General features: G+C 47.5%; 1 protein-coding gene across 1 annotated transcript in view; it reads right to left on the bottom strand.

The window, feature by feature from the left end:
* Positions 1-6,361: 6,361 nt before the first annotated feature.
* prdm5 (PR domain containing 5) overlaps positions 6,362-13,405 on the bottom strand; it is a 116,610-nt gene continuing 109,566 nt past the window's right edge. The window contains exons 14-16 of the mRNA XM_079506175.1: positions 10,852-10,956; positions 6,446-6,618; positions 6,362-6,392 (exon numbers count right to left, since the gene is read on the bottom strand). Coding sequence (XP_079362301.1) covers positions 6,454-6,618; positions 10,852-10,956 — 270 coding nt within the window. The 3' untranslated portion in view covers positions 6,362-6,392; positions 6,446-6,453. The remainder of the gene's footprint in view (positions 6,393-6,445; positions 6,619-10,851; positions 10,957-13,405) is intronic.

The following is a 13,405-nucleotide window of genomic DNA, read 5'->3' on the forward strand; positions in this document are numbered from 1 at the left end:
ATGACATGCACACTGCTTCATCACGGACAAGACATTCGCTCTGAAGAATGACATGCACACTGCTTCATCACGAACAAGACATTCACTCTGAAGAATGACATGCACACTGCTTCATCACGGACAAGACATTCACTCTGAAGAATGACATGCACACTGCTTCATCACGGACAAGACATTCACTCTGAAGAATGACATGCACACTGCTTCATCACGGACAAGACATTCGCTCTGAAGAATGACATGCACACTGCTTCATCAGGAACAAGACATACGCTCTGAAGAATGACATGCACACTGCTTCATCAGGAACAAGACATTCGCTCTGAAGAATGACATGCACACTGCTTCATCACGAACAAGACATTCACTCTGAAGAATGACATGCACACTGCTTCATCACGAACAAGACATTCGCTCTGAAGAATGGCATGCACACTGCTTCATCACGAACAAGACATTCGCTCTGAAGAATGACATGCACACTGCTTCATCACGGACAAGACATACGGTCTGAAGAATGACATGCACACTGCTTCATCACGAACAAGACATTCACTCTGAAGAATGACATGCACACTGCTTCATCACGAACAAGACATACGCTCTGAAGAATGACATGCACACTGCTTCATCACGAACAAGACATTCGCTCTGAAGAATGACATGCACACTGCTTCATCACAAACAAGACATTCACTCTGAAGAATGACATGCACACTGCTTCATCACGGGCCCTAGAATTAGAACTAAATGCTGTGGACGAGGCAGTGTTGAGGTTTAATGCACCACATTATCTGACCAACAGCCTCTATCCACAGGCTGTCAGGCTGCTAAGCGATGCCGCCCTCACTCATTACCCACACCCTTCCTAAATTGCTACAAGAACTGGACTTGATTTACTGTTGGTTAAGCTCTAAACTTAATTCCGTTGCTTTTGTGTAAAAACAATGACAATAAAGTATACTTATCTTATCTGGTACAAAATCCCAGAAGACTACACATCTGCTGCAACTTTAAAACTTGTTGTTGTTGTCGGCTGCTACCTTTTATTTAGCCTCATGTGGAACCTCTCCCTCCTAGAGCTCCGAGATGAGGTTCCACTGCAGCGTATAGGGTGCACTAGCTTGTCGATCAGCTATTTTCGGGCCGCAATCCAGCACTCTTTATCTAGTGGAGATGCAGGTGTAACGACATGGATTTATAAACCAATTTGTTCAACGCAAAATACTGTGTTCACGTTCAGGAGACTTCGGAAAAAACGCAATTCTCCTGAATGCTGCCTTCCGGCATGGAGAGGAGAGGAGAGGAGGGCATGTGCATTTCTTCCACCATCAGTAAATGCTGCACTCGTGGTCTGGAGAGGGCAGTTGTTCTACAGATGGGTAAAAGGGCATCTAGGGGCTGAAGCCCCCTTTGATGATGTCTATGTGTGCGTACATCGTATCCAAAAAGTAAAGGTCGCCCCCCCCTTGCTCTCAGATGTTTCAAACTGTAGCGGTCAAAACAATTTAGTCAGCCTGTGGCCCGTCTGCATGCGCCGTAAGATTGCACAGGGGGGGGGGGGGGGGGGGGCGCGTGATGGCACAGGCCGACTAAAACATGATGGCACAGGCCGACTAAAAAACTTTGAAATGCTAAATATTGTTATTTTTTACAGTTTACTGTATTCTTTGATACAGTTTTTTATGTCCCAAATATGTGTTTATTTTTATTACATTATGCCATACAAATAAACATGCCTTGCCTAAATTCCTAAGTTTCTTGAGTGTACAAAATCTACAAATTGAATTTGGTTCCACTTGTACACTCGGAGTTAAAAGAGCACTCAGGATTTGTGTGTCATGTGTGATTTGAAATTCTACACCAGTGGTTCCCGAACTTCTTCATGTCAAGGACCCCCAAATTGACACTAATGAGACCCCCATTTGAAAATATATGCCAGGGACCCCAATAAGAGAAGATGTTTACGGCTCTAGCAGTGATTCTCAACCCGTTTAATTTCAAGGACCCCCAGTTTGACATGCATTAGTCTACAGACCCCCATTTAATGGCATTTGTCCAAAATGTATATTGTAAAATAAATAAATGTTAATTTAACTCTGAGAGTGTACAAATGGAACCAAACGGATTACAGACCCATAAGGGTCCATTTGGTTCCAAACTATCATTTAGCTGGGGACCCCCCTGGAACTCCCTCAAGGACCCCTGGGGGTCGTACCAAGATGGAGGCCAGGCGTGTCGTGACATCATGAGACGAGGACTACTGTGAGACCTTTAGAGCAACAGTAAATATCAGAGATCAAAACGTGATGATTGTTATACAGACATACTGTGATGGTTAGGCTGAGGCTCGCTCCTTCTGGAAGCCAAACGCAGTAACGCACATGTGATAGGATTTACAGTAGGTTCCAACAGCAGCCCTTCATTTGCATATGTGGGGCTGTGTGTGTGTGGGTGTGTGTGCGTGCATGTGTGTGTGTGTGTGTGTGTGGTGGGGGACACAGTATTTCCTCTACAGAACACAAGAAATCATTTACGAGACCCACTATTTACACATTTATAGAATTCTAGATAGCGTTGCTGTCGGGTGGAATGCTTTTAAGTCTAAAACCGTATTTTTTTTTAAAAATGATTTATATAAACATAAACCACACTTGTTGCGTGTCACGTCCCCTTTGTGAGGGGCAATGTGGCTGCCACATGACGTCACAAGTGGGGTCCTGTTTTTGTTTTTTCCAAATACTAAGTCCATAGACTGTTTTTTTTTGTTTTTTGTTTCTTTCATGACGTCAGACAACAATGTAAAATATCTGATCTACAAGCTTGTATATCTGCTATTCTCACTACGACATTCTCGTATGATGAAGTGGGACAGAAAAAAATACAGAAAAAAACATAACGTTGAAATATGGAGATACTGTAAGCTTTCTGGCCGACAGCAGCCATGACATGCTTAATTTCCACCTGTTGCACCACAAGCATTCTGCCTTCCCTACTTCTCTATTCACTCTGCCCTATTCCAGTTATGGGTCTCCAAACTCTGAGAGTGTACAAATGGAACTTGACAGTGATTTTACACTATAAATTGGGGATCCCAGAGATAGAAATGCCATTAAATGGGGGTCCGTAGACTAATGCTTGTCAAACTGGGGGTCCTTGAAATAAAACGGGTTGAGAATCATTGCTAGAGCCGTAAACATCTTCTCTTATATGGGGGTCCTTGGCATATCTTTTCAAATGGGGGCTAATTAGTGTCAATTTGGGGGTCCTTGACATGAGGTTTGAGAACCAGTGCCCTATTCTACCTGTTCCTGTAAGTGCGATCATCGAGTGTGAAGAGCTTTAACACATGATTCCACCCATCAGTTGCACCTGTACTGTGTGGCTTTGGAGCTGCTGGTAAATGGTGTTGTATATGGAACCTAACCTACTGTGAAACAAAAACTTTGCTACTACAGAGAAAACATGCACATGTACATGATATGTTACTATTGTTTTTACACTTTGATAATTGCTCTTTCTTGCACTCTTTATTTATTCTTGTTTGCTGTGTGCTTGCTTTGCTGGTTTTGTTGTTTTGAATGTTATGCTATCTATGCTGCTGCAGTCTGTAAGGAAGCCAAACAAAAGTCCACCTTGCCTGGTGTCCCCCGCTCAGCCTCCCAACCCAGAGGTTACATTACCAGACCAGTGTCTAATCCACTCTTTCCCCCCCCCCCCCCCCCCCCAGAGTCAACAGCTCACCATGAAGCACGTCATCAGAATGAAGAGGAGGAAATGGATGTTTGGTAAGTGACGAGGGCTTTTATACAATTCCAAACAGAAAACGTGTGAAGTGACAATTCACAGTCCCACAAGCACCAACCAACCAACAGCGGCAGGCTCTGGAAAATGTGCGGCAATCGGGCAGGAACAACAAAAAAGGGTCTCTGGATATACAGAAAACAGACGAAAGGGGGGGAGGGGGGGGGGGAGAACAGGGATTGCACTTCCATTCGAACACATAATACACTGGGTAACACAGAACAGTAATGTAAACATATAAAGTACCAGGGGGACGGCCCGCTCAGGGCCCCCGGGGGACGGCCCGCTTAAGCCAACAGAACATTTCCTTTACATTTTGAACAGAGTACCTTCGGGCTCATTTTGTCAGTCTTTTTTGTTCCTAATGCAATTTGGAGCGCAGCAACATTGGCTCGGTGACCGACAGACATGTGAGAGAACCAGGACCTAGTAGAGTTGGTCCAGAACCAGGACGAGGAACCAAGAGGACATCGTTCAGTTAATCCTGTCTTATACAACATTGTGCGGAAAATAGCAGATCTACAAGGTACAATGAGCTTGTAGATCTGCTACAGATCTGCTACAGGACAACGGCGTACATCGAAGTACAAGTCAGGCCCACAATACAATGCAAGCTATATCGGACAGTAACATACATTTTAACGACCTGAAAATGTACAGTAGACAAAACAATAAGGCACTGGATATACTGTAACAAAGCCTTGCATGAGCCATGAAGCCCAAAGGGGCAGGAGCCTATCTCCTGTTTCTGTAGCTATGAAGCCCAACGGGGCAGGAGCCTATCTCCTGTTTCTGTAGCTATGAAGCCCAAAGGGGCAGGAGCCTATCTCCTGTTTCTGTAGCCATGAAGCCCAAAGGGCCAGGAGCCTATCTCCTGTTTCTGGAGGCATGAGGCAGCTTGATGTACAAGTACACCCCCTGGACATGTACAGTATGTCGCAGGGACTTACCCCCCAATCCAACCCTTGATGCTGAGTGCCAAGCAGGGAGGCATTGGGTCTTTGGTATTGAGTCTTTGGTTATGATCCAGCCGGGGGGATCGAACCGCCGACCTCTCAGTCTTTAGGGCGGACACTCGAACCACAAGGCCACTGAGCCTGAGTCTTGTAACAAAGAGAAGATTAATGAAGATCTGCAGTCAGGATTCACTACCGTTCTTCCGTTCCTGGATACAGTAGGCCTACTGTAAATAGCGCTGCCTCTTTATTGGCAGACATTGTTGAACCGAGGAGCCGATACGAATGAAGCGATGGCGATTAACTGTACATGTGCACGATGCGTCAGTAGAACCAACAGTTGCAGTGAAGTTGTGTACAGTAAGTGTTCAGTAAGGTACAGTAACAGGGAGGCCTTGATGTCACAGTAAAACATTGGGAACTCGGGGACAGATTGTCAGCATCGCGTGAGGCTACATACAGTATATATAGATACTCTAATCCCAACCTTTCATTAAGAAATGTCACGGCTATTAGCACGTCCGCGTGGCGGAGATGAGAGAGAGAGAGGGACGATCGAGGTTCTGGAGACAGCTGACACATGTCTGGCTCCTGAAGTCGATCCAAAAGCACGCCCGGTAAAATGTAACATCTATCGTTTTTTAATAACCCTTTAAACTTAAGTACAGTATAGGTTTTCTCTTATTGAAAACTCTCTCTAACCATCTCCATATTCTTCTGGCACGTGTTATGAAAATATCAAAAGGCTTGTATTTTCTTTCCCCATGTATATCTTTTTTTTTTCACTCCGACATTCGGTAATCTGATAGCGTTATGTTTTTTTGTGTTTTTTCCCAGTCACTGCTGATTGCTCTCCCGATGGGCCCATGCAGGGCAGGCCTCGGTGTCTCCCAACGGGTGCTGGCTAGGCCTCTGTCTGTCCGGACGGGCCCATGCAGGGCAGGCCTCGGTGTCTCCCAACGGGCGCTGGCTACGCCTCTGTCTGTCCCGATGGGCCCATGCAGGGGAGGCCTCGGTGTCTCCCAACGTGTGCTGGCTACGCCTCTGTCTGTCCGGACGGGCCCGTGGAGGGCAGACTAGGCATAGATATATATAAGAAAGCTAGATGGCTAACCCGCACTCTGGCCAATGGAGAGCGACGATGCTACGTGGCGGCCATCTTACTTCGGGGCAGCATAACATTGTGTCTATGGGGGGCATGTACTTTTAAATAACCATAACTTGCTCAATTTTTCAACCGGTTTTCAAACGGTTTGGTTTGTTATAAACGTCAGACGTCTGCATACTTATATGCTTTTATACGACATTCATATAAAAAAACTAAATTAAGCAGATCATAGCCACGTTGACGTTTGTAATAGACCAACCCGTTTGTAAATCCGTCAAGATATGAGCGAGTTATGACTGTTTTTGTTTGAGCTTCCATTGAACATACTGTACTGTAGCCCCGAAGCAAGATGGCCACCGGGTGAACTACGTCAGAGACTCCGCCTTGAGCCATCTAGCCTTTATATATATATCTATCTATCTATGAGGCTAGGCCCCTGTCTGTCCCGACGGGGCCCATGGAGGACAGACTCTAGGCCCCTGTCTGTCCCGACGGGGCCCATGGAGGACAGACTAGTCCCCTGTCTGTCCCAATGGGGCCCATGGAGGACAGACTCTAGGCCCCTGTCTGTCCCGACGGGCGCCGCTAGGCCTCCGTCTCCCCGTGGACGTTCTCCATGTGGACCTTGAGGTAGTCGTTCCTGGTGAACTTCTTGTGGCACAGGCTGCACTCGGCCATGGGCCGGTTGGGGTTGTGCGTCAGCTTGTGGCGACTGAGCATCTTCTTCAGGCTGAAGGACAGGTCACACACCTGCAGTACACAGAGAGAGAGAGAGAGAGAGAGAGAGAGAGAGAGAGAGAGAGAGAGAGAGAGAGAGAGAGAGAGAGAGAGAGAGCAGTGGGATATATTAAAGTCCCTGTATTCAAATAGGCCTAATATATAACAGTGGTTCTCAACCTGTGGGGTCTTGGGGGTGCTGACATGACTTTGGGGGGGGCGTCCCTAGATGACAGTGAAGTCAGGGGGAGGGGGGGAGAGGAGAAAGAAAGACCATTATTGCATCAAAAGTAATCACCAAACAAATATAAAAACTGCTCAAACCGTACAGGGGGTTATTGGCAGATTCATCTGGTGTCCAGGCTCTGACTAGCCTGGCCCAGCCAGCGTGCTTTCTGGTCTAGAGGGGCAGCGGGTAGCCTGGCCCAGCCAGCGTGCTTTCTGGTCTAGAGGTTCTGGTCTAGAGGGGCGGGTAGCCTGGCCCAGCCAGCGTGCTTTCTGGTCTAGAGGGGCGGCGGGTAGCCTGGCCCAGCCAGCGTGCTTTCTGGTCTAGAGGTTCTGGTCTAGAGGGGCGGGTAGCCTGGCCCAGCCAGCGTGCTTTCTGGTCTAGAGGGGCGGGTAGCCTGGCCCAGCCAGCGTGCTTTCTGGTCTAGAGGGGCGGGTAGCCTGGCCCAGCCAGCGTGCTTTCTGGTCTAGAGGGGTGGGTAGCCTGGCCCAGCCAGCGTGCTTTCTGGTCTAGAGGGGTGGGTAGCCTGGCCCAGCCAGCGTGCTTTCTGGTCTAGAGGGGCAGGTAGCCTGGCCCAGCCAGCATGCTTTCTGGTCTAGAGGGGCGGCGGGTAGCCTGGCCCAGCCAGCGTGCTTTCTGGTCTAGAGGGGCGGGTAGCCTGGCCCAGCCAGCGTGCTTTCTGGTCTAGAGGGGCGGGTAGCCTGGCCCAGCCAGCGTGCTTTCTGGTCTAGAGGGGCGGGTAGCCTGGCCCAGCCAGCGTGCTTTCTGGTCTAGAGGGGCGGCAAACCCTGGCTCCCCAGAGTTAGTGTAGAAGTGTCCTTGAGCAAGACTCTGGACGCCTAATTGCTCCTGATGTGCAGGTTGGTGCCTTGCATGGTTTCCTCCGCCATCGGTGTGTGAATGTGTGTGTGAATGGGTGAATTGATGCACAATCTATGCAAAGCGCCTTGTTTAAAGGTACTATATACATTTAACATTTTGTTTACCATGCTCTGTGGATAGCTAATGACATCACTCGTGGGGGTTTCAAGAAACTAATGGAAACGTTTCTCTTCGTGGAACGCGAGCACGCTACCGATAGTTAGCCGTGACTGTTGCATCGATTAAAAAATAAATTAAAAACTAAAGTTGAAATGTAGCTTTAAATGATGTGCATTGATAATTGGAAGCGTGATCCCTTTAACCCATTCAGAACGGGAACCACTTTTGGTGTTTAAAGCATTATGTTATACTTTATCCATTGAAAAAGCTCATAGCTCATCAAAATTGTGAAAATGTGGCGCAAACCTTTGAATATATATTCTTTCAGAGCGAACATTTTTAACTCAAATCTTTGCAACATATTTTCAGATGGGGGTCGGCGGCCAATTACATATATGTTTTGGGGTCCTTGACATGAAAATGTTTTGAGAATGACATGGGTTTTTCCAGACATTTTCAGATTTAGAAGGCATTTGTAGAATCGTCCTAAATAGGTTAACCTCGTTCACCCTAGCTCCCAGCTCTGCTTACCAAATGTGTCTGCTAGCTGGCCCTGCAGCTTATAGTCATATCAAGCAGTCGAGGAGACTTAATCGGGAAGCGCAGCCCGGGAGAAACTGGAGATGATTAGTAAATCACACGCCAAAAAAAGAAAAGGGGGGCCTTGGGGCTTGGAGACGGAGATGGCTCTCCCCCTCCCCTCCCCCCGGTAGCGAGGGGGGGGGGAGATGTATTGGACTTAACATCCGTCACAAATGAGCCATTTTACACTAAACAAATGACTCCATCGTCCTCTATCAATCACGGTAATCCACCGCTGGCCGACGTTCAAGCTGCCGTTCCACACGCTGGCTCGAGAAACGCAGCTTGTCCCCCCCCCCCCCCCACCCATCGTCCCCCCAAAGCCCCTCCGGCTCTCGCTGCTCAATCTGCATCTCTCTCTCTCTCTCTCTCTCTCTCTCTGTGTGATAAACACCCCGCTATGGAGATGATGTGCTCTGCTTTTTATTTAGTCTCGCTCTTCCAACCTGGAGTCCCCTGGAGTCCCCTAGCTAGAGTCCTGGAGTCCCCTGGAGTCCCCTAGCTAGAGTCCTGGAGTCCCCTGGAGTCCCCTGGAGTCCCCTAGCTAGTTTTGGGCCCGTCGTTTGAAGGCCAAAGTTCATCTACAAGCCAACAGTTTGAAACATTGATAAAATGGTAAATGGTGCATTTATAGAGCGCTTTTATACAAAGCACTTTACAAAGTGCATTACGTTCACCCATTCACACACCCATTCACACACACATTCACACATCGATGGCGGAGGAAACCATGCAAGGTACCAACCAGCACATCAGGAGCAATTAGGGGTTCAGTGTCTTGCTCAAGGACACTTTGACACTAACTCTGGGGGAGCCCACAGGGTTCGAACTGATACGTTTTGAGCTTGTAGATCTGAAACCGTAAACCGTTATAATACCGTTAAAACCGCTAAAACCGTTATAAAACAGCTAAAACCGTTAAGAGTTGAATGCACAATCAAATCAATTTGGACAAAAGGCGCTGTATCAATGCACCATTTACCATTTTATTTATATTCCTTACATCTCCTTTAAGTGGTTATGTGAATATCCCTTCCCCCCCATGAAAAAATAAATAAAACCTCTCCCAAAAACAAAGGACGTTTGATGGCGATTTTTCACGGTGTCCACAGCCTCGTCTGGAACGATTCCTGCGTTTGAGGGAGGAAGGAGGGGCAGAATGTGGACAGAACTCTATGTGGAACCATGAGAAGGAAACGCCGTCCAGTGCGCTGTGCGTTACAGATTGGGGTTTCTCGCTTCATAGAAATATTTGCTTTGGTTGTTGATTTTTTTTCGGAGGGTGTGTGGCGTCAAGTTCAGGTACATCAAATGTAACCACTAACAGCAGCACTCTGAACAGACTCCTCATGTCATGTCAGGAACTTCTGAAGCTGGGAGGAAAATATCATGGCATTGCTGGTTGTAAGACATTCTTTAAGACACGACTGTGGCGAGAGCAGAGAGAGAGAGAGAGAGAGAGAGAGAGAGAGAGAGAGAGAGAGAGAGAGAGAGAGAGAGAGAGAGAGAGAGAGAGAGAGAGAGCATGTTTTCAATTTCTTTCTCTCTCTCTTTTTCTTTCTCTTTCTTTCTTTCTTTCTTTCTTTCGTTCAGATATTTTTTCTACTCCACTACATCTCAGAAGCAAATAGTTATTTTTTGCCACTACAGTTATTTGAAAACCTTAGTTAATTTGCACATTTTCATTACAAAACATCCACTAAGCCCTATACTGTACATATATGTAGAATTAAGCGACATTAATGACGATAAAGAACACCCTCGACTGTAATATTGCAATCATACAACAGTTACCCTTAAAACTAAGAGAATCTCTGAAAAAACATACTTTTTTTAATGACAGATGTAGCCACAGATGTCCCAAGAAACTAGCTAGCCTACCCACCCTAGTCTGCTGCGCTCTGGGAGAACAACACAGCTGAAATCTTTGTTTTGATTAGGTGTTCCTTTGTGCTGGTTTAAGGAACGGCTAGAAGCTGTTTCAACCAATCAGACGGCTTCCTCGGAATGACCTGTTAATGTATAATGTAGGATTAACCACTTCAGCTCAATACTAGTGTACATAGATGTACTTTGGTGGTTTATGAGAGAAGGAAGGCTCTTTGACGTGCATCTGCACACTCTTCACTGTAGTCATTATTACTGCTGCACTATTAGAAGCATTAGGGTAATTTCTGCTCTCTGATCCTCAAGATGTGTTTACGTGAGATCAACCCACCGAGGCCCCTTCAGAGGAGCCAGATCTGTATCTATGACGCACGCACGACAAAGGGGCAGAGGTTGCTGTGCACGCACACACGCACGCACGCACGCACGCACACGTCTTTTGAGGAAAATGGTCCTCGCAATGTTCATTTCTCAAACCCTACAACGTCTAGGGACATTTGGCCGCGACAAGTATAGTACGCACGCACGCACACATACAAACACAGACGGGATGTGTTAAGTCAGTTGATACAGTTGGAGGGGGAACTCACGTCGCATTGGAAGGGTTTCTCTCCTGTGTGAGTCCTCATGTGTTCGTCCAGGCCTCTCTTCTGACTGAACGCCTTGTTACACTCACTGCACTTGTAGGGTTTCTCCTGTAGAGAGAGAGAGACACACACACACACACACACACACACACACACACACACACACACACACACACACACACACACACACACACACACACACACACACACACACACACACACACACACACACACACACACACACACACACACACACACACACACAGTGTCAGAGAGGGGGGCCCCCATCATCGTGGTCGTCAGTAGATTGCGGAACAATACTTGAGACAATACGGTCCCAGTTCCTCCACATATGGATGAAACCTGGCGGAAACCTCACCTCCAGCGTGTAGGGAGGCGTAACACACAGATGTAAACGATACACACATGTACTGTACGAGCACCGTAACTAACACGTAAGTAAAACAAATGTAGGCGCGGGCGAAGGAAGACACAAGAACACATCGTCATTGTAAACGCCCGCCCCCACACACACACACACACACACACACACACACACACACACACACACACACACACACACACACACACACACACACACACACACACACACACACACACACACACACACACACACACACACACACACACACACACACACACACACACACACACACACACACACACACACACACACACACACACACACACACACACAAGGACCTTCTAGCTGTGAGGCAACATAGCACTACCGGACTGCGCCACCGTGCCCCTACAATATCAACATCGCAGGATGGTAATTTTATGAATGACATTTTTACATTTTAAATCATAACCTTTGTGCTTATAATGCATGATACCGTCAAGCAACGATAAGTACAAATCAATCAATTAAAATGATCCACTCTAAACCTATAACCTCTGAATGCCTAATCCTAATCCCAGCACGAATCTTTTCTGATTCTTTCGTAAACCTAATTCTAAAAAAAGTATTTTTAAGCCACTTATCTTGTGAGGACCAGGTCCAGGACCAGTCTTCACAATGTCTGTTTCTAAAATGACTATGATTTACACACACACACACACACACACACACACACACACACACACACACACACACACACACGCACGCACACACGCACGCACGCACGCACGCACACGCACACGCACACGCACACGCACACGCACACGCGCCGTGCGTGTGCAATATCCTCTCCCTTCACACCCGGGTCGTGGCCCCCTGTGAGCATTATGAAGAGGTGAAATGAGCTTGCGGGGCCCCTGTAGTCCAGAGGAAATGAGTGGCGTAGTAGGGCCTCTGACGGGCCCCTATACGCCACAGTCACATGGAAGGAAATGAGTGGCGTAGTAGGGCCTCTGACGGGCCCCTATACGCCACAGCCACATGGAAGGACACTCTCTGAACACCAACTGTATCACTGCACCATGGAACCATTCCTCCTGTTGTACAGAACACTGTATCACTGCACCATGGAACCATTCCTCCTGTTGTACAGAAAACTGTATCACTGCACCATGGAACCATTCCTCCTGTTGTACAGAACACTGTATCACTGCACCATGGAACCATTCCTCCTGGGCTGGTACAGAACACTGTATCACTGCACCATGGAACCATTCCTCCTGTTGTACAGAACACTGTATCACTGCACCATGGAACCATTCCTCCTGTTGTACAGAAAACTGTATCACTGCACCATGGAACCATTCCTCCTGTTGTACAGAACACTGTATCACTGCACCATGGAACCATTCCTCCTGTTGTACAGAACACTATCACTGCACCATGGAACCATTCCTCCTGGGCTGGTACAGAACACTGTATCACTGCACCATGGAACCATTCCTCCTGTTGTACAGAACCCTGTATCACTGCACCATGGAACCATTCCTCCTGTTGTACAGAACACTGTATCACTGCACCATGAGGCCTGGGCTGTACAGAACACTGTATCACTGCACCATGAGGCCTGGGCTGTACAGAACACTATCACTGCACCATGAGGCCTTTCCTCCTGGGCTGTACAGAACACTGTATCACTGCACCATGAGGCCTGGGCTGTACAGAACACTATCACTGCACCATGAGGCCTTTCCTCCTGGGCTGTACAGAACACTGTATCACTGCACCATGAGGCCTTTCCTCCTGGGCTGTACAGAACACTGTATCACTGCACCATGAGGCCTGGGCTGTACAGAACACTATCACTGCACCATGAGGCCTTTCCTCCTGGGCTGTACAGAACACTGTATCACTGCACCATGAGGCCTTTCCTCCTGGGCTGTACAGAACACTATCACTGCACCATGAGGCCTTTCCTCCTGGGCTGTACAGAACACTGTATCACTGCACCATGAGGCCTGGGCTGTACAGAACACTGTATCACTGCACCATGAGGCCTTTCCTCCTGGGCTGTACAGAACAAGGGTTTAAAAAAGTGGGTGTGTGGGTCTTAGATATTACAACTATTAGATATTATAACTATTCTCGTTTCCCTTCTAGCCGTGGTTCAAACGAGCACCACTCCACACCTAA

This window comes from Electrona antarctica (genome assembly GCF_951216825.1).
Source record: "Electrona antarctica genome assembly, chromosome: 7".
NCBI classification, from domain to species: domain Eukaryota; kingdom Metazoa; phylum Chordata; class Actinopteri; order Myctophiformes; family Myctophidae; genus Electrona; species Electrona antarctica.